Source organism: Saccopteryx bilineata, chromosome 7, assembly GCF_036850765.1.
Source record: "Saccopteryx bilineata isolate mSacBil1 chromosome 7, mSacBil1_pri_phased_curated, whole genome shotgun sequence".
Taxonomy (NCBI): Eukaryota; Metazoa; Chordata; class Mammalia; order Chiroptera; family Emballonuridae; genus Saccopteryx; species Saccopteryx bilineata.
This window is the reverse complement of record NC_089496.1, coordinates 58,901,251-58,922,490: the sequence shown is the minus strand read 5'-3', so window position 1 is coordinate 58,922,490 and position 21,240 is coordinate 58,901,251. Positions and strand designations below refer to the sequence as shown.

The 21,240-nt window shown below is 54.3% G+C and overlaps 1 protein-coding gene across 1 annotated transcript; it reads left to right on the top strand.

Annotated features, from left to right (window-relative positions):
- The first annotated feature begins 55 nt into the window (after window positions 1-55).
- Window positions 56-11,512, top strand: MCEE (methylmalonyl-CoA epimerase). The gene is made up of 3 exons (XM_066240225.1): window positions 56-209; window positions 4,366-4,703; window positions 10,128-11,512. The coding sequence occupies exons 1-3, from the start codon at window positions 170-172 to the stop codon at window positions 10,278-10,280; spliced, it is 531 nt and encodes a 176-aa protein (XP_066096322.1). The 5' UTR covers window positions 56-169; the 3' UTR covers window positions 10,281-11,512.
- Window positions 11,513-21,240: the final 9,728 nt, after the last annotated feature.

Sequence of the window (21,240 nt, the reverse complement as noted above, 5' to 3'; positions counted from 1 at the left end):
CATTAGGTTGCACGTTGTATTGTAGAGAAGAGCGGGCCCGCCCCCAGCTTCCGCCACTCACCACGCCCCCTCGCTCCGTAGGCCCCGCCTCCGGCCACGTTGTCACGCCCCTCGGCCGCGTCCTCGCGCCATCTGACGCACGGCGGCGTCGAGCCCGTCGGCCCCCAAGATGTCGCGCGTTCTGAGGGCCGCGGTGGCGAGCGCGGGAGGTGAATACCCGGCGCCGTCGGGGCTCGCCGGGGCCGCGGGAGGCGGGGAGGCAGAGCGCCCGGACCCCCACGCTCTGCGCACGTGCGCTCCCAGCCGCCGCCCCACCTTGCGGCGGGTGGCCGGTGTCCTCCCGAGGCGCCCCGGTCAGCGCGAGGGAACACCCTGTCCTCGCTCCGGGCGTCTCCCGGCCCTGGAACGGGGTGCGGGTGGCGCTGCCGTTGCCCGCGAGGCCTCCGGGAGGCGAGGGGAGCTGTCCGCGGGGACGGCGGGGCCGGGCCAGGAGCCAGGGGCGCAGGGACAGCGAGTCCGCGCGAGCGCGCACGTGGGACGCGGGGGACCCAGCAGCAGGGCACGTCCTGCCGGACACGCCGCTGACCTCCGGGCGCTCGTGGGGGGCGGCTGTGTACGGAGGCGCGCGCTCCACCTGCTCTCGTCCAGACGGGCGGGAAAGGGACAAGCAGGCGCCTCTTTTCCGTCCCTTAAACAGAAGGTCGCATGGGATGAGCGGTGACACTGTCGCAGGCTTTCCGACCCCCCAACCCCGGCCCCTCCGCTCTGGCTTCCCTGCCTTCTTGGAGGGCAGCGGTCTCCCTCCGTGTCACATCCCCTGCTCGGATGGGAGCCCAGGTGGCGTGTCCCCGCGTCCCTCCCCAACGTGTGTGACTCGCCCTTGAGCTCAGAGCCTTCGGGACGGGTGCAAAGGGGTGACCCCGCGATAACATCAGATTTCTCTCCTAGAAAGCGCTCCATGCCACCTGTGTCACCGAAGTCCCCTGTCACGCTGAGCCGGTTCTTGACTGGTCCCTGTAGGCTTTCTTGCGCATCGGCCATGGCGAGTCCATTATCCGTTTAGATGGGTGTACACGAAAAAATACTCCAGGCAGTCCCTGGGTTACCAGCAAGATAGGTTCTGCAGAGCTAGGTGCTATAGGTTTGAAAATGTTTGTGTATAGCCACAGAAAGGTAAAAATAAGTAGTATGTGAAACATCTAAGTTGTATTTAATAGGGTAGATGGACTTGTTCCAACTTACATACAAGTAACAGGTAAGAACAAAGCTACAGAACCTATCTTGTTGGTAACCTGGGACTGCTGGTATATATAAGCTGTCCCTGGGCCAGGCACAGCTTGTTAGAATGCATCTCCTATTAACTAGTGATACTCAAGTTGTGCGAATAGCACGCCCTCCCAGACCCTCCTGCCTCTGCTTTGGTAAACTACAGGTCAGTGTCCGTGTACCGTTGCAGGTAGCCCTTTGCAAAAAAAAAAAAAAAAGTCATTTTATTATCTCTCAGAAAGTCATCTCTTAGCAAGCAGTTATTGCTCATAGGACGTACACTAAAGATACTAAAACTTGAGGCTCAAAGAGGGGTAAAGCATGTCAGAGGAATGACAAAACTGAACACAATGGTTTAACATTACCTTGGATATCAGACCTGGGCATGAGGCCCAGCTTTGCCACCTAGTGTGACCTTGAAGAAAATGACTCGGTCGGGCTTGTTCTCCCTGTCTCTCAACGAGAAAAAGAGTACTCTCAGGCTCTTAGAGTTACTCTGGGAAATGTTGCATAACTAACCGAGGAAGTAACCAATGGATCTGCACAGGAAAGAGGAGGTCAGGTCAGTGAGACGTTAATGCTCAGAGGTTCTGTCCACGGATTCTGGGTCCCAGCAGCAGGGAGAATGCCTTCCGACTAAGGCACATCTGGATTGCAGATGATAACCTGTTTCTAGGTTTTTGAAGGCAGAGTTGTTAGAAGTGTAGTTTCCACTTGACTTTGATATTAGAAGTCATTCCTAAGTTAAAACAATTGTCATGAGCAGTGTGAGTGAGTTAGGGAGTTAGGTAACTCATTTTAACTTGGAAATATTGTAAGTTGGCATTGCATTACTCTAAAGCTCATTGGCCATATCCATGGTTTTTAATACAAATATATTCTATATTGAGCTTTCGTTGCAAATTGCACATGTAGCAGGGATGCAGGGAAGGAAGGTACGAGCAGGTGGACCGGTGATTTTGCTGGTTGGCAACGTTTTTTACATTCACTATCTCCATGCCCTTGAGATAGTGTCTTGGTCTCCATAGGTAACCCTGCATGCCACTCACTAGCAAGCAAGCATTGTATGCCATTAACAGTAAGAATGGCTGATTCACTGCACCCATTAGACGTGTCGGGCACTGTATTATATATATTTATACCAAATACCTAACTCTTAACACGCTAGCAAGGTAGAGATTTAGTGGCAAGTACCAGGATTTTAAATAAAATACAATAGAATAAATATATATTAGCACATCTAGAGAAGACTAGGTATTTTTATGAAATTGACTTTCAGGTGTACATTTATATATGTGTGTCCTGCATTGGAGTATACCAGAAGGACCATAGTGAGGTCACATAAGAGGGCTGTGTCAAGCTATGATCACAAGGACTTTTAGATATTTCGGTAGTCAGTGATACAGGCTGGGGCAGAGCAGAAGACCACGTCAGGCTGAACTTTTGCCTTCTGACCTCTGGTGCCTCAGGTCTGTCTTTGTGGCGCAGAGCACCAGGCACTGGTTGTCGGTCCCTGCGGGGTACTCGAAACAAATGCCCGTTGCATTTCGGATCAGAGTCTCCAAGCCCTGCGGGAACACGCTTGACCTCCACAGGAAACAGACCACGAGAGCAGCTTCAGGAGCAGGTGTCAGTCCTTCAGGGCCAGCGGGTCTCTCCCAGCGGCCAGCACAGGACAGGTCACCTTTGCACACCCCTCTGTGCCACAGTAGTAAGAACCCTGTCCCCTCCCCTCGGAAGACAGATGGAACAGTGGGGGTGGCCCACTGCTCACGCGGTAAGCAGAGACAAAGGAGCATTCATTGAGCCTGAAAGAGGAAGAGCTATTCCCAGCACGAGGGGGTGGGTCTGGCCCAGGCTGGATGGGCTCTTTTTCTCAGCGAGGATGTGTGTATGTGTGTGTGTGTGTGGGGGGGGGGGTGAACAACTGCGTGCATGAGGCTGCCTCTCCCAACAAGCTTTGTGGCCCCCAATAAAATCAAATAGTGTCACTTGAATGTCCTCATTATCAAGAATTTCAGTCAATGTCTGACCAGGCGGTGGTGCAGTAGATAGGGCTTCGGACTGGGATGTGGAGGTCCCAGGTTCGAGACCCCTAGGTCGTCAGCTTGAGTGCGAGCTCATCTGGTTTGAGCAAGGCTCACCAGCTTGAGCCCAAGGTTGCTGGCTTGAGCAAGGGGTTACTCGGTCTGCTGAAGGCCCACGGTCAAGGCACATATGAGAAAGCAGTCAATGAACAACTAAAGGAACCGCAACAAAGAATTGATGTTTCTCATCTCTCTCCCTTCCTGTCTGTCTGTCTCTATCTGCCCCTCTGACTCTCTCTGTCTCTCCCACAAGAAAAAAAAAAAAGAATTTCAGTCAAGGGGGATTTTATGTTCGCCAAAGCTCTGTGATCCTAGGTACTGTTTTAAAGGGTTCAGCCTCAAGAGCTAAAAAGCTGCTATTTAAAGAGTATTCTTCCATTTGCCATTTCATACTTTTTTATTCAGTGATGTAACTTTACAAGATCCTATTTAGACCTTGTATAATGTTCGTTCTGGGGAGAACGTGGCTTCAAGTCCAGTATTTAGGGACAGGGTAACCCTGGTGCACAGGGGACACAGCGCAGGTCCCTTCGGGGTCTCAATGAAGAAGAGTTACATCTAGAAGCAGTTTGGCTTCTAATCCTTCACAGTTATAAGAAACAATTTTTTAAAATCTGGTCCCTTTGGGTGAAATTCTCATTAGTCAAAGCACCCTCTTGATCTTTGCTTCTTTGTCTTCCAACAGTGAGCTATTTTGTCTTAGTTGATCATCCTTCAAACAAAATGCACATTAAGGATGGTCATGGCTTTTAACGACCGTGTCTCCGGCTGGTTCTAGGCAGGGAAGTGACCTGCTGGCTCCTGTCAGTAGGTGTGCTGGTTCACCGTCACACTCAAACGCACCCTGTGTGACCTGCGGAAAATAGCACGTGACTCAGTTACACCCGCCATCTCTACGTGTTACCAGTAAACATAAACTTGAAAAATGCCGTGCTGTGTTCTGAATCTAAATAGTTCGTTCATCTCAAAAGAAGGATATCAACGACTCTTTCATTATCTGTTTCTTTTCCAGGTCTCTTTTCCAGACTCTCAGCTCTAGTTCCCACACCAAGAGCCTTTTCCACCTCACGGTGCTCACACCAGGCGGCTGGCGCCGTGTGGAACCTGGGGAGGCTGAACCACGTGGCTGTCGCCGTGCCGGACTTGGACAAGGCCAGGGCGTTTTATCGGGACGTGCTGGGGGGCCAGGTGAGCGAGGTGGCCCCCCTCCCCGAGCACGGCGTGTCCGTCGTGTTTGTCGACCTGGGAAACACCAAGGTGGAGCTGCTTCACCCTTTGGGAGACGACAGCCCGATTGCGGGGTTTCTGCAGAAAAACAGAGCCGGCGGCATGCACCACATCTGCATTGAGGTATCTCGTCTCTCCCAGGGCCTGGGGCGGGAACACTCCTCCCTCTCGAGTGTCTGTCGGTCTTGGAGACGCCAGTGTTCCTGCCGTCGGGAACTCGACAGAGTTCTCCAAGGGGAACGGCACTGCTGGTCCTACTCAGAGCCCCTTTTCCTCTAGAAATAGTAATAGTGTGTGGCTTATTGAACCGGGATTCAGCAGCCACGATAAAAGGCACCAAAGTTACCCAAACAGATTTGAGTTCTCACTACAGTATTGATCGATCACATTTGACCTCCAACGTAATAGGAATGCAACTGCTTTTGCTGTCACAAAGCAATTAGAAGCAGCAGCTAAGAGACTGGATAAAGTAAGACGCTCAGTGTCCATGCTAAGTTTTCATGTAATTGTGTTCTATCCCGAGCATCCTGGTGACTTGTCTCGTAGCACACAAGCAGCACAGGTTTTTTCTTTTGTTTCTTTTCAGGGACAGAGAGAGGGATAGACAGGGACAGACAGACAGGAACGGAGAGAGGTGAGAAGCATCAATCATTAGTTTTTCTTTGCGACACCTTAGTTGTTCATTGATTGCTTTCTCATATGTGCCCTGACTGCGGGCCTTCAACAGACCGAGTAACCCCTTGCTCGAGCCAGCGACGTTGGGTCCAAGCTGGTGGGCTTTTGCTCAAACCAGATGAGCCCGTGTTCCAGCTGGCGACCTCGGGGTCTCGATCCTGGGTCTTTGGCATCCCAGTCCGACGCTCTGTCCACTGCGCCACCGCCTGGTCAGGCAAACAGCACATTTTTAATGACTGATATTTCAAGATCTCCTCGGTGGCACCTGGTCACAGTTCCTGAAGGAAACGTGGAGGGTCAGGCAGGGACTCTCTCGTGAGGGTGTTTATCTTTAGAAGCTCATGTTCAGGCAACTATGTAAACTCTTCTGATAGACGGACCGGCCCCGTGAACGGTTAGGCCTGGTCCCTAGTCCAGAAGAGAGGGGTGTGGACCACAGGAGCTGGCCTGGTGCCCATGGCAGATGTCTTCGAGAGCCTGCGGCGTGTGCTCTGCTGGGCGCTTGCTTCCGCTGTGAGGGGGGGGGCACTGTGTGCACGGGCGGTCTCAGCGCTCTGCCCTGAGTGTGAGCAGTCACTCTGTAGCACGGGGAAGGGGGAGGAGGTGGGAAGACACCAGCCAGGGGCTCCGCAGGTGGGCAGGAGGGGGCGTTCCCCCGGTGGAGGGAAAGGCTGTGGAGGGCACCGAGGGGCTGGCGGCACCCTTGGGTCCTCTGGCGGCACAGGGATCCCTTGTGTGCTGTGTCCTCTAACCCCCACGCTGTCCCGCAAGGCACCGTCCTCCCCCTTGATGGGGGGAGCGGACCTGGTGTAGCCAGCCCACAGTCACGTGAGTGGTGAGCGGCAGGGCTGGGGTCCAACCAGAGCTGTCTTGGTCCCAGGCCCGCCCACTTCGCCATGCGGACCGCCTGCCCTGTGTGAGGCAGCCGACCCTAGCAGTCAAGCAAGGGAGCTGCTCGGGCCCGTGTGTCACCTTCATCCCCTTCTTAGGGGCCAGTTCTTGCTCCAGGTCTTCACTGCGGTGGCCTTGGGGGTTGGTCTCAGACCCCCCCCAGGACAACAGGCGGGTCCCCTGCTTTGAAGCTTCTGTCCCCTGCCCCGCTGCACTGTGTCCGACAGCAGAGCCCAGCCTGCAAAGGAAGCCAGTGTGAGTGAGAAGTTCAGTTGAGTCGAGAGCACGTCTGAGTCGCGAGTCTAGGAGCGCAGCAGGGATCTGGACGCAGAGATTAGAGCAGGGGTCCCCAAACTGCGGCCCCCTGAGGCCATTTATCCGGCCTCCGCCGCACTTCTGGAAGGGGCACCTCTTTCATTGGTGGTCAGTGAGAGAAGCATAATTTCATTGAAATACTGGTCAGTTTGTTGATTTAAATTTACTTGTTCTTTATTTTAAATATTGTATTTGTTCCCGTTTTGTTTTTTTACTTTAAAATAAGGTATGTGCAGTGTGCATAGGGATTTGTTCATAGTTTTTTTTTATAGTCCGGCCCTCCAACAGTCTGAGGGACAGTGAACTGGCCCCCTGTGTAAAAAGTTTGGGGACCCCTGGATTAGAGGGAGATGGAGACAGCCTCGGACAGGATGAGGGGCGGCAGTGCCCACATTTGCGCTACGCTCCCCACCATAGTCTTTGCTCTTTGTGAAGACCAGGGGCCCAACGAGGCAGACAGGCCTGAGCGAGCGGCCCAGGCTGGCGGCAGTCCTGCTGTCCACACCACACCGGCACCACCGTGACCGCCGGGGAGGAGCCAGGGCAAGGCCTCTACGGAAGTGGAGGTGATCTGGGACTCACACAGGGACCCCTGCTTTCTGGATCAGGCTGACCGGTGATGCCACCGTGACTGCCTCCCGGCTTCTGCAGGCCTCTCCCCGAGGAGACACTTTCGGTACCAGATAGAACCAGCCAGGCTTCTCCCAAGTAACTTACCCAGACAGCAGGGTCAGTCCCATGAATGCCTGAAGGGCACTGAAAACGTTTGCTTATTCAACAAATTTGTGTTGAGTTGTAAAAATATTAACATGCTTCCCTGCTGGTTGGTAAACAGCTGCTGTTTTAATTCCTGAGGAACGCCTCCTTTCAGAAGGACCCTTCCCTGGGGCCCCTCAGAACACCCCCCACACACGGCTGCTGAAGGTGATGCTTGGCACAGCTCGGTCCCCCGCGACTGCTCCTGCTTGGGGTCCCTGCTCTCCCACCTGGCCGATGTGTGTGTGTGTGTGTGTGTGTGTGTGTGAGTGTGTGTGAGTGTGAGAGAGAGAGAGAGGGACTTGGCACAGCTGGGCGGTGGGCAGGGTGGTGGAGGGAGACAGGTGGGTTGGAGACCGCTCTGCTAAAGGGGGGAGAGATGGTGGAGGAGGGGGCTGTGACTTGGGGGAGACACACAGTATCGTGTGCAGATGTGCTGTAGAACTGTGCACCTGAAACCTGTATCATTTTATCAACCAGTGCCCCCCGATAAATTCAATTAAAAAAAATGAAAAAATGAAAGTGCGTTTCTGAGGGAGGAGCAGTGCAGGGGTAGGGGCTGTACTGCCGAGGGAGGAGGCCACGGGCCCCAGGGCCCCAGGGTCAGCGAAGGGCCCTACAGACACACACAGGACATCAGCTCATCTGCGTGCGCCGCCCCCGGCCCGGCTGGCGGGGGAAGCACGCGGCAGGGACGTTATTTCCAAAACGAGGTAGGAAAGGTGTAAGGAAATGCAGCCGTTGTCCAGTGTTATGTTCTAGGTAGTCAGGTAACAGATGACTTGTTCCTCATTTATGCTTTTGTGTCTCTTTTTTTTTTTTTCTTTTTTTGTATTTTTCTGAAGCTGGAAATGGGGAGAGACAGACAGACTCCCGCATGCGCCCGACCGGGATCCACCCGGCACGCCCACCAGGGGGCGATGCTCTGCCCTTCCGGGGTGTCGCTCTGCTATGACCAGAGCCACTCTAGCGCCTCGGGCAGAGGCCAAGGAGCCATCCCCAGCGCCCGGGCCATCTTTGCTCCAATGGAGCCTCGGCTGCGGGAGGGGAAGAGAGAGACAGAGAGGGAGGAGAGGGGGAAGGGTAGAGAAGCAGATGGGCGCTTCTCCTGTGTGCCCTGGCCGGGAATCGAACCCTGGACTCCTTGCACGCCAGGCCGACTCTCTACCACTGAGCCAGGGCCGCTTTTGTGTGTCTTATGGCTGTTTTTTCTCACATGTCCCTTAGGAAGGAAGATGGTGCAACTTGCAGGTAAAAGGCCAGGGAGGCAGCTCGTTTCCTGCCTGCAGGGAAATGGCTGCTCTTCCAACAGGAAGGGAGGAAATGCCACTTAAAAAAAAATCCCATCCTCTTTCCGGCATTACCATCAGCCCTCAGGAATGGCTGGCCTCCCTCCACGGGGCGTCTGCATGTCACCGGCTCCCAGATGTGGGGGTGTCATGTGATGATGACATTTCCGTAGAGCAGCACAGTGGGCAGCTGGATGAGGTTTTAAATTTCCTATGTTGTTCGCAGAAGGAAAACTTGTATGCGTCCATCTGCTGCCACCTCGTTTTATAAAAGAAAGGGCGTTTGGTTACCAGGACAAAGGAAGGAAGAAGAAGGAATGTTAAGATTTGGAAGGACATGTCAGGAGTCTAGTCGTTAGCCTCTGGAGAGGAAGATGATTTCAGTGGTAGCTGAGGGAGTGCTTAACTTGGTCTGTGTGTTTAAATTTTCATACAGTGTATAATTTAAGAATTATTTTCAAGTGGGAAGACTGGGTTTAGGCTAATGATGGGGGAATGGGAAAAGAGGTCAAGATCAATAGGTTGAAAATCACCGTGTCGAGGTACAAAGAGGTCACTATCAGCAGGAGCCCTACTGCTCCGAGAAGAATGAGAACAGGCGGCTATTTCACACGGCACAAGTGACCACGCTCACCATCTGGCAGGGCTCGGATAGAGCCCTCAGCGTTTACAGTACAAGGAACCCTATCAGGAGCACACGAGTGGAATGCACGTTGTTTGAAGAAATCATAGTTCATTCACAGTGACGTGTAGGGTCCTCACCGGGTTTTTGACCAGTTTTAGAATCCAGTGTATGTATGATCCTCGGCTCTGTGAGAATAAGATTCTGTAAATGTGAGCATTTGTCAGATGTATGTACTGGGTCCATAGGTGTTCTGTTAGTCTCTGTGCTTGTAAAATTAACCTGTCTGGAGTGCTATTAGATGAGTAAATGCCAGGTGGTCTGTGACCTTTGCGGAAGATGGCCCTTCGTGCCGTGCTCTGCTCGCCCACCTGGTGGTTCTTAGTCTGAGAGGATGGTCTTCCTGATAGAGAAGTCATTTCTCCACAAGTGCCTGGGGTCACGTGTGCTCTGTCCCCAGACGGCCGTGAATATGGAGAGAATAGAAGTGGTTTAGAGGAGAGTTGCAGAATTACATGTGTTTGGACTTTTTGGACTGGAAGAAGACATTTTGGTGAGAGTTCACTAGTGATGTGTGTGTGTGTGAAGTAGGTAGTTTGGCAGGCGGAGAGGTTTGGGGGCCAGGGCATGTAGGGTGGAGGACCTGCACCGAGAGCTCTGCATTCTCTCGTTTTAGCCCTTGGTCTGTCTGTGTGGGGCCTCGTCCTCCTACTGCAGGTGAGGGGCCCAGGGCTCTCGGGGCGAAGTGGTTTGTGCCGTGTCACCAGTAGTGCCAGTAGAAGGAAATGTTACGAAACAGCACGTGTCATTTACGTTTTGAGGAGAGATGTCTACAGGTGCTGAAAGTTTTTAGCTTCATAGCTGCTCACCTAGGACCATTTTAGCAGCTTCTCTTCCTTCTTAGTTCTGTGGTGGTTTGAGACACTGAAGCTTCTCCTGGGTCGGGAGGCGCTGTGGTTAGGTGTTTTGATGTGTTCTTATTTATGTCCTTCTCTCAAGGTGGACAACATAGATGCTGCCGTGATGAACTTGAAGGGAAAAAAGGTCCGTTGTCTCAGTGAAAAGCCCACGATAGGGGCCCACGGGAAACCCGTGGTTTTCCTCCACCCCAAAGACTGCGGCGGCGTCCTCGTGGAGCTGGAGCAGGCGTGACTGCGGTCTGCTCGGCGCGGAGTCTGCTGACCGGGAAAGCCTTGTCAGGACGATGCCTGTGGCCCTGAGTCCCACACACCTCCTGTCGCTTCACTTAGTGTCACAGGAAAAGAGTCAAAGAGTTATGTGTATGTGTGGGTCTGTGTGTGTTGTATACAGATACACAACACACATAAATATTTGTTAACGACTTTGGGCTTTTTCCTGATTGAAAGAAAATCTTAATTCCTAATTACCTAGGGGGTATTATTAAAATGATATCGGGAGAAATAAGTTATTCCTGTTCTAAAATGGGGTCATTGAGTACAAGAGGTTAGCTGTGTGAAAGGGTGTGCGTGTGTGTGCGTGTGTACACATGCTGCGTGTCCTGTGTGTGTGACTGAGGTGGGAAGGACTCACAATGGAGTTACCGTCCTGGAATTTTTGTTCTAGAACAAGTCATGCCTCACAGATTCCTCGGGGCAGCTATGTACGGAGGTACGAGAGGGATGTTTTGTGGGAAGGTGGGTGCATGATCTGTTGGATGCATAGATAGCTGTGTTTTCTTTTAAATCAGTAGACACTGAGAGGGCAGTGAATTTGTAGAGTTAACTGTTAGTCAGGGGCTGAAACAAAACGGGCCCTAAAGGAATACAGGAAGCGAAGAGAACCTGTTGCTAAGAAGCGTATGGTCCAGTGGGGAACACTCACCACTTCCCAGTCAGTGTGAGCACTTACAAAGCAGGGTGACTGAGCTGAAAAGACCAGGAGAAGCAGGGAATGAGCTCTCGGGCTGAGAGGCAGGTCCATGGTCCTGGCTCAGACTTCCAGTGTACTAGAAACAAGTGTGAGCGAATTTCAAGAACCAGGGCCAGGTGGACGCGTAGAATGCAAGGCATACAGAGAGCGACGAGCACCTTACATTCACGGTGACTGGGTGTCGTGTGAGTGAGCAGGCGCATGCACGTGGCACTCGTCACGGAAGATGGGGCAACATTTAGTCATTTAGAAGTTAAAAGCAAAACTCACGCCTGACCTGTGGTGGCGCAGTGGGTAAAGCGTCAACCTGGAAACGCTGAGGTTGCCGGTTCAAAACCCTGGGCTTGTCTGGTCAGGGCACATATGGGAGTTGATGCTTCCTGCTCCTCCCCCCTTCTCTCTCTATCTCTCTCCCCTCTCTATAATGAATAAATAAAATCTTTAAAAAAATTTTTAAAAATTAAAAAATAAGGAAAACTCACGACATGGTCTGTGGTTCTCAGTGTACGACGCAGAGGGGACGGTTAAGACAGCAACGCCAAAGCGGGGAATAAAGGGTCTGTGTGGTGGGTGCGTGTCTGCATCCCACCTGAAGAGCTTAGTGCTGGTTCTGATGGAATAAGCAAAACTGACAACATGGTCTGTGGTTCTCAGTGTACGATGCAGAGGGGACGGTTAAGACAGCAACGCCAAAGCGGGGAATAAAGGGTCTGTGTGGTGGGTGCGTGTCTGCATCCCACCTGAAGAGCTTAGTGCTGGTTCTGATGGGCTGCGGTAGACCGCGGGTGTGTGATGTGATCCCAGAGGAACTGCTGAACGTAGTATACAAAGAGACACCCTCAGAAACAGGTAAGTAAACATGGAATACAAAGACTGTCCAAGTAACCTGCCTGGAGACAGAGAAGGGGAATGGGATAAACGACAATAAAAACAGACCTACACCATAGGATCAGTCGTTACATGAGCTGTGAGCGGTCTGCACACACCAGGTAGAGGACTGATCGGGAGAATGGACAGGAAACATGACCCAACCATATGCTGGCGGCAAGACACGCACTTCAAATACAATGGCATTGATCGGTAAAAGAAGTGGGCAAGGAAGACTTGCCCCCCCCCACCCAAAGAACTCTATAGTGGCGGGATTCTCAGACAAAGGAGACTTCAGAACAAAAGAAACGGCCCGGGCAGAGAGGCACGTTACAGACACAAGACAGCAACAGTGTGAACTGTGAATGTGCTGGGGCAGCAGAGCCAGCCCGAGAGTGAGAACTCCCAGGACTGAAGGGGCCAACAGGCAGAATGGCAGTCACGTCCGGGGCTTCCGCATAGAGAAAAATTCAACAGGACCGCAACCCATGCAGAGAGCACATTTCCTTTCAACCACGTTTGGGAGAAGCATCGAGATAGTTAAAATAATAGAGCCATATGAAAGACAGTTTGTGGCCGTAACTGATCAAAGTAGAAGTCAGTAACATACTAGCAATGTCTCGGGGACGCTTGCAGATTGCCCAGCGCACTCAGGTAATCCACCAGTCTTGGGGAAGTAAAAAAGCAATGGGCTGAATGAAAATACATATTTTTAAAATAAAATTCACTTTGTGAATTTAATTCATAAATTGATAATTTAATAAAACCCTGCTTTCCTAGGCAGGATCACATTTGGTAACAATGTATGCCAACGGTATGTCTAGTGAATGACGTTGTCAGCTCTTTAGCATTCATTCCTCATGTCCCCTCGCCCCCATAGAATTCTGACTTGAGGGAAAGTCCCAGAGTCAGACTTGAGGTCCGTCACCCTCAACAAGGACGGGTTCACAGGACGTCTCGACATCTCTGCCTCATTTCCTAAACTGGGGGTTTAAGATTATTTTCTGTTACATTCATTTGTTGGTACAAATTTCCTTCTAATCCCTCTGTTTTGCTGAGTCCCACAAATTCAGATAAGTTATGTTTCCATTTTCACTTAGTTCATTTTAAAATTTATCTTGATTTCTCTATGTGTTTTGGGGTTTTTTGGCTGCCTTTCTTGTTCCTGATTTCGTTGTTCACTGCTGCGCCCCAGGGCCTTGCATGACACTCACACTTAGCAGTCAGGATGTTGTTGAATAAATTTACTTGGTTGCCTCAACCTCTTATTTATTTAATTTTTTTTTTTGACAGAGTCAGAGAGAGGATCAGTTAGGCACAGACAGACAGGAAGAAAGGGAGAGATGAGAAGCATCAATTCTTCGTTGTGGCACCTTAGTTGTTCATTGATTGCTTTCTCATATGTGCCTTGACCAGGGGTCTACAGCAGAGTGAGTGACCCCTTGCTCAAGCCAGCAACCTTTGGGCTCAACAGCGACCATGGGCTCATGTCTCTTATCCATGCTCAAGCCAGCGACCCTGCACTCAAGCTGGTGAGCAGCATGTGCTCAAGCTGGCAACCTCGGAGGTTTGAACCTGGGTCCACCATGTCCCAGTCCAACACTCTATCCACTGTGCAAACGCCTGGTCAGGCGGCTCAACCTCTTGAAAAAGCAACTCATCGATGTAAGGTGGCTTCTCTGTCTTGATAAGTTTCTTCAGAGCCAGGAGAGGAGGCTGCCGCATGTCTTTGGCCCGTTTCAGCTTCCCGTGGGTATAGCAGGCACACGATGTGATTTCTGCACATGAAGGCGATGACACTGACTCAGGATGTTCTGGTTGCTGAATTCAGACCAACTAAGCCCATCCCCCCCAGGACAAATGCCTGCCAGTCGCCCCACTTGACACCTGCCTGGTGACCAGAACACTTTGCTTCCCAGGGGGACTCAGAGGCACCAAATTCCCTTCCCCGCACCCTCATTTTCTTTAATGACAAACAGCTCCTGTCTCCCCCTTGTCTGGCTGTGTTGAGACTTCAGAGGAAGGCAGCCGGACGGAACCCCAGCCCCTGAAATCAAGGGCCAGACAGAGGAACTGGGATCTGTGTGAGGAGGCTCAGTGGGGGCTGCCTCCACGTCACATCCACGAGGGACACAGGACAGAGGCCAGCCCATGGGGGCTTTGCCAGATCTGCACACGCCCATGTTCAAGTGTTCTGATTGTGCAGCATCCTGACCACCAGGAGCTGCAGAGGCCTCGCGGTGAGCTTTTCAGGTGCCATACAATAGCTCCCTGGAGGGACGGCAGCCCTGGACTCCCACAGCCCGGTGCCGGTTTCCTTAAGAGTTCCCGTCCCTGCGACTCGTCTCACCCAAGGTCAGTCGGGGAGGCCCCACCGGAATGGAGAGAGGAGGTAGATAGTAAAGCCTCCACCTGCATTTATCCTTCACGGCATTTGAAATTCTTTGCCTTTGTTTGTGTCCCGTGATGTCCATAACGTCTGCATATGTGTTGTAACAATTAAATTTGCCAGTATGGGGGGGGCATTATCGAGGTCTTCTTACTGTAAACAGGTGTGTAGCCAAGAAGGCCTGAAGACCCCCATGTCTGCTCCATTCCGTGTCAGGGGCACAGAGGTTGTCTGGCATTGGCCACCCCCAAAATATGATCAGATGTCAGATGGAGGCACCAGCACAGAGCAAGTACAGGAACGGAGTGGTTCTCATGGCAACGGTGAAAACATAGTCGAACTTACCCCCACCCCGGTCCTGACTCCTGGGAGGTCCCTCATCTTTCTTCAAGTTGCACAAGGCGGAGACTGCAGTTGGGTCCTGACACGGCCCCTCGTCCACCAGTCCTGAGTGTGTGCAGACACACACACACATGCACGCACACACAGTGCCCTCCCAAAGGCCTCTCTCTTCCGTCTTTCCAGTAGTTCTGGTCCATCTGCTGCCCTCCGCCCACCTCACCTGGGCTCCCCGCCTCCACTCTCGTCCCCGCCACCCCCTCATGTCAGCCAGAGCACCACGGGCGTTTCATTTATAACTTATTTCTTACAACACCCGCGGTCACATCAGCAGCTATCAAGGATGTTGAAAGGACATCCACCTCACACGACATGAACGGGTGACTTCAGGCCTCCTGGAGACGCCGCCTCCCACTGCCCAGCGTGGCAAAGACGGGGACAGTGAGATAGCGGTGGGGCGGCCAGCGGCCTCCTGTGCCGCGTGTGACCTCGGGGTCATGTTCCTCTGCAGACCGTGTGCCACGGGAGGCTGCCTGGCCTTGGAGCCCCCACTGCCTGTCTCTTACGGATTTTTCTTTCATGTGTTTGTTTTGTCAACACGTCTGAGGACATACGTACCCTTGGCCAGGAACTGGGCTGTGAGCTGACAGTGTGCCCTGAGCTGTGTCAAAGAGCATGCGGGTGACAGGGCACAGGGGGTGGGTGCAGGGGGACAGTTAGCCAGGTGAGCATGCTGACCAGGACTGGCAGGCCCCATGAGATGCCGAGAAGGAACAGGCATTTTGGAGATCAGCACTGTGGCGGAGGACTCAGTGGTGTTGGGGGTGGCTGAGAAGTTGGAGCCGTTGTCAAGCAGGGGTGTGGGCCCTGCTGGGATGCCGGCCTCTCCCGCCCCCAGGGGCTCAGGGCCACACAGGAGCCCGTGCCCCCACCCTGGCGGGGCTTTCTGCCAGGAGTGGCTCTAACAAGAGCTCCTCGGAGAAAGCCAGAGAGAGAGAGAGCCGCCTGCCGCAGAGAAACGAGCTCCCCGTCCCTTCTGGGGGGACCGTGAGGCGGCTTCCCGGAGCCTCTGCCTTCTGTGAGGCATGTTCTAGGAACGCTTCCAAGACGGGCAGGCAGAGCCAGGAAAGGAGCCAGGAGCCAGCGCAGGGACCGGGTGGGGACGTGGGAGCTGGTGGGGGGGGGGGGGCGTTGGGAGCCAGAGCGGGTGCCAGGCAGCCCAGGAGCAGAGGGTGGGCGGGCATCCTCTGTCTCCTTGTCCCTGACACCGGTGCCAGGGTCGTCCTTGTCCCTCAGCACCGTGGCTCCTCCTGGGGCCTCACCCAGCACAGCGGGAACTCCATGGTGGGCGTGGAGCCCAGACCCGCCCCTGGTCCCCTGGGCCAGGACAGCGTTTGCACTTGGGTGGGGGTGGCTGGACCAGGCCTAGATCTGGGCGTGGAGGACTGGGGCCCGGGCATCACCGGGAACATTCACAGGTGCCCCTGCTCTGCTCAGGATTGGCCAGGCAGGATGGCCGTGACAAGACCCTGCCTCACCCGGAGTGGCCCCAAAAGCTGGGCTCACAGCCCGTGACTGTCTGGCTCTTTTCTCACAGCATAGAAATGTACCATGCATTTTTCTTTAAGTCGCCCCCTACTTGCTTTTTGGTTTTTTGTTGATTTTAGAGAGAGAGAGAGAGAAGGACATGGATTTGTTGTTCACTTGCTCATGCACTCATTGGTTGACTCTTGTACGTGCTTTGACTGGGGATCAAACAAGCAACCTTGGTGAATTGGATCGACACCCTAACCAACTGAGCTACCACGGCCAGGGCCAGGCACTCCCTACCTGTGGTTGACTTAATAATATTTATAAGGCTCTTTTCCATGTAAATAAATGGACACGTTAGAAGACATCTTGGCTCAGACCAGATCCCTTGGGGTGTTGTGGGGCAGGGCTGTCCTGTGCATCATGGGGTACTGGGCGGGATCCCTGGTCTCCGTCCACCAGGCGCCCCCAGCAGACGCCCGTCTGTGATGAACAGAGACACCTCCCGACACTGCCAGGTCGCCGCACAGTCGCCCAGGGCTGGCCCGAGTTCTGATGTGGGAAATGCGGGGACTCTGGTCTCGAGGACAGAAGGGCAGCCACAGGAGAGGCACGCTCTCGGCCTGGTGCACCCACACCGGAAGAGCCGTCCGGCGAGCCCACGCAACACTGCCATTCGCTGTAGAGCCCGGCGCCAGTCCCTGCAAAGGGCCCCCTGCGTCCAGAGCTTCCACGGCTGACACCCTGACCGGGCCCAGCGCGGTCTTTGCCTCCCCATGACCGCCGGCCCTTCTTCAGCGCACCCCGCAGCTCCCAGAGGGGCCCAGTGGAATGAGTTCTGGACTTGAAAGAGGCCGGTGTCCATAGGTCCCGCGGCTCTTCCTGGAAGTCTCGAGGCTGCGCTTCTCCCTATGCGGAGTGGTACTCGCCACGGCCAAGAAACCACCGTGCTCATGCTGCCCAGCGAGGCGCCAGGGGCTGCAGGCGACAGGAACTCAAGCAGACTTAGGGAACAGAAACGCCTAGCGGCAGGGAAGTCAGGCGTGGCTGGACCCAGGACTTCCCGTGACATCATCACGGATTCTGCCTCCAGCCCTTGGCCCTGCCTTCCTCTGTCTCAACAGGCCCCTTCACCAGGGGCTCCAGGAGCTCGGGGCTTATACTTACCGCTACAGCCTCGGCGGGAAGAGAGCCCCCTTCACAGCATTTCAGTCAAAGAAACAAAAAAAAATCAATAGTGTCTGATTTTTCACATCATAGGAAGGAGCCATTCGTCAGAGGCATTGCCACAGGAGGTGTCTGTCACTCCTATCGTGGGAACACCTGTGAGAGTGTGCGCTGGCCGGGGGCTTCCCCACTGACTTAGATCCTGAAGGTAAGGGAGTCGGAGACTGCGGTGGGGGCTGCGGGGGCTCAGGTCACATTTCTTCTCATGCATCCTGGGCCTCGGGGAGGGTTTTGATGTTAAATTCCTCCCCTGGACACACGGAGGGCCCAGGGGATGTCCCGAAGCCTGGGTCTGGCTGGTGCCTTGGCCAGAGTACAGGACCCCCACCTCCCGCTCAGGGCACTTTGACCACGCAGCGTAAAGGGGCGAGGAAGACTCGTGAGCTTGGAGTTCACACAAGACGTGAGCTGTGCCGAGCAGCAGCTTCGTGGGAGGGGAGCTATTCTGCCCTCGACACAGAGAGCGCGCTCGTCTTTTATCAATCAAACCCATTCCCACCCTCAGCTTGGAGATGAAAGGAACATTAATACCGTCATGCTGGAGTTGTATACGGGAACGTCCTCTCCAGCATTCATCTTTTGCCCTGCGCAAGGAAGGCGTGCATTAGTTTTTGAAAACTGACCTACGGGGCCTGCTCAGGAACTGACAAGGTTTTAGCTTCACTTTACAAACACTTTGCAAGAAGTCTCGCCTGAGCTTTCTGGGCTTAAGGGCCTGAGCACCACGCCTGCAATTCATGAGTGTGGCCACTCTGAGGCGGTAGGTAGCACAGCCACGCAGCTCAACCCCGTGCATGTCTCTGTGACTCCTGGTCAGAGGGTGTATCTTTTTTATCCCTGGGGAAAGAGAACAGAGATTTCAGAGGTCTGCTGCTCTCTATAAAGAGTCAAAAACCAGGATGACGAGAGGCCATTGCTTGGGGGTAGATGATAGTGTACATTTCAGATTGTGACGGCATGCCAGCACGTGTCGGCTCACTCTGTTTTCCTGCGTTTTTACACGCACGGTGACACGCACGGTGGTACACCACAGACAGTGACATTACATCTCTGAGAGCTTCCCAGGTCAACCAGCACGCGGTCCCTGGGCTCCTCCATTGTGGCGACGTGCCAGTTGGGTGCCAGTTGGTGTCCGGCTGAGTCCTCACGCTTTCCCCAAAGTCATCATCTCTCACGATGGGCAAGCAGGGACGCCTCCTCAGGGGTCCAGAAAGCCATTTCCACTTCCTTTCCTGCTCCTTACTTTTGCCTGATTTTATTTATTTTTTCTATTGTTTTCTTCCTCACTGTTTCCAGATGCTACCTATATATGAGAGAAATGAACTACTGGCGATGTGGGTTGCAAATACATACTTTGTTCCTGGTTTGCTGTTGGCTTTGCTTATGGAGGTGGTTGCCATGCAGAAATTTTTCTTTAAGAAAAATTTTTTTTTCTATTGATTTCCAAGAGGGAGGGAGAAGGGGGCATCCTCATTGTTCTACTTAGTTGTTCCATTCATTGTGCACTTATTGGTTGCTTCTTTTTTTTTTTTTTTTTTTTTTTTTGTATTTTTCCGAAGCTGGAAATGGGGAAGCAGTCAGACAGACTCCCGCATGCGCCCTGACCGGGATCCACCCGGCATGCCCACCAAGGGGTGATGCTCCGCCCATCTTGGGGCGTCGCTCTGCCGCAATCAGAGCCATTCTAGCACCTGAGGCAGAGGCCACAAAGCCATCCTCAGCGCCCGGGCCAACTTTGCTCCAATGGAGCCTTGGCTGAGAGAGGGGAAGAGAGAAACAAAGAGGAAGGAAAAGGGGAGGGGTGGAGAAGCAGATGGGTGCTTCTCCTGTGTGCCTTGGTCAGGAATCGAACCCAGGACTCCTGCACACCAGGCCGACGCTCTACCACTGAGCCAACCGGCCAGGGCAATTGGTTGCTTCTTGACGTACTGGACCCTGACCAGGGATGGAGCCCAAGACCTCAGCGCGCCAGGACAATGCTCTACCCACTGACCCACTCGGCCAGGGCCAGGAATCTCTCTGAAGTCAAATCTGGCAATTATACACTGCGGCTTTCCAATGTTGTGGAGTGCTGAGAAAGGCTTGGACCACTCCGAGAGTCTAAAAATTCACTGAGCAGCGACGGTTTGAGCCCACCGTCGTTTGGGAGTCATGAGTGAACCGGGTGGGCCTGTGTCTGGGACCCTGTGGTCTGTGGCCATCAGCCACAGTTGCAACTCTGTGCCTGGTGAGGGCTGACCTCAGCGGAGGCTCAGCGCTGGCCCAAGGAAGAGCAAGTCCGCCCACGCAGCACTGTGCCACCACCTTCGGACCCAGGAGTCTGGTTTCCCTCCGTGAGGACCACTCTGCAGTGGGCTAGGAGCTGAGGCGGACCCAGGGGTCTGGTTTCCCTCCGTGAGGACCACTCTGCAGTGGGCTAGGAGCTGAGGCGGACCCAGGGGTCTGGTTTCCCTCCGTGTGGACCACTCTGCAGTGGGCTAGGAGCTGAGGCGGACCCAGGGGTCTGGTTTCCCTCCGTGAGGACCACTCTGCAGTGGGCTAGGAGCTGAGGCGGACCCAGGGGTCTGGTTTCCCTCCGTGTGGACCACTCTGCAGTGGGCTAGGAGCTGAGGCGGACCCAGGGGTCTGGTTTCCCTCCGTGTGGACCACTCTGCAGTGGGCTAGGAGCTGAGGCGGACCCAGGGGTCTGGTTTCCCTCTGTGAGGACCACTCTGCAGTGGGCTAGGAGCTGGGGGCACCTGCACCCCACACTTCGTGTTTCAGTCTGTGGAGCCCCTCCCTTCTCATGCTGCCGTCCATTGGCATTTGGAGAAAAGTGTGGACCAGAGAGGCCCAGGTGAAGCTGAAGTTTTTGTCGGCTGGGCGACCAGCACATTTAACTATTTGCACACAACAGTGAAGACAGGGCCCCTTGGGGCTGAGGGATCCGGTGGGGAAGCTGCGCCTGACTTGCTTCTGGGCTTAGTCTTTGCTGTCTCCATTCGGCATTTGGTTACAAAACTGCCCACCATGACCCGCCCCTGCCCCCCAAATGGAGGGTCTGGCTCTCCAGGTCAGCGTGTGTGGTATTTTATTTTATTTGAGAGGGGGAGAGGGAGTTGTAGAATGGGAGGGAGCCCAAGATCTCAAGGCCACAGGAAGTCCACAGAGAGTCCGCCATGGTGGCTCAGGCCAGCGTTTCCAGCCCCTCCCCTCAGGGTTTCAGCCCTCCTGCTCCAAGACAGGTCCCCCCTCACCCACCCAGGACTTTCCATAACTCCCTCCATCATCCCTCCAGCCTGATCCAGGCAAGAAGAAAACAGAAGGCAAGTGACCAGGACTTAGTGGAGGAGGCACCTGAGCCCCAGCTCTGAGCACGTCTCCAGATGGAACTGGCAAGTGACCGACTGCCCTGCTGTGGGACTGAATGAAGGAGCCAGAGGGGTCCAAGGTGACACCAGCGTCTCCAGCACAAACCTTCAAGGGCTTCGAGTGGGGTTATTCGCACTGTGTGTGTGGGTCTCCTCCTTCGGGCCAGGCCGGAGAGGGAGGCCTGGGGTGAGCCCCTGCGGTGGGGGAGGGTTGAGGCAGCACAGGGTACCAGAAAAGAGGGTGATGGAGAGTGATGGGCGGTTACCAGGGGCTGGGGAGGGAAGACCTGGAATGCAGCCCGCGACCGGGGCGACCTTTGCTGGGGACCTCCCCTCGCAGACGGGGCTTCCCGAAGCTGCAATCCTCGAGGGCTTCTCGCGGGGGCCCCCCACCGCGTCCTCAGCACCGAGCAGGATCGAGCTGGGCGCGGTCGCCTTGGCCCCTCGGCGCCGCCCGCGCTCCCGAGCCGCCAGGGGGCAGCGCCGCGCGCGGGGACCTCGCGCCGCCCGCTCTCCACGC

Excerpts from the sequence above, each read along its gene's own strand:
- MCEE (XM_066240225.1), top strand. The coding sequence starts at position 170 with ATGTCGCGCGTTCTGAGGGCCGCGGTGGCGAGCGCGGGAG. Across the intron at positions 210-4,365 it reads CGCGGTGGCGAGCGCGGGAG|GTCTCTTTTCCAGACTCTCA; the intron begins GTGAATACCCGG and ends TTTCTTTTCCAG. Across the intron at positions 4,704-10,127 it reads TGCACCACATCTGCATTGAG|GTGGACAACATAGATGCTGC; the intron begins GTATCTCGTCTC and ends CCTTCTCTCAAG.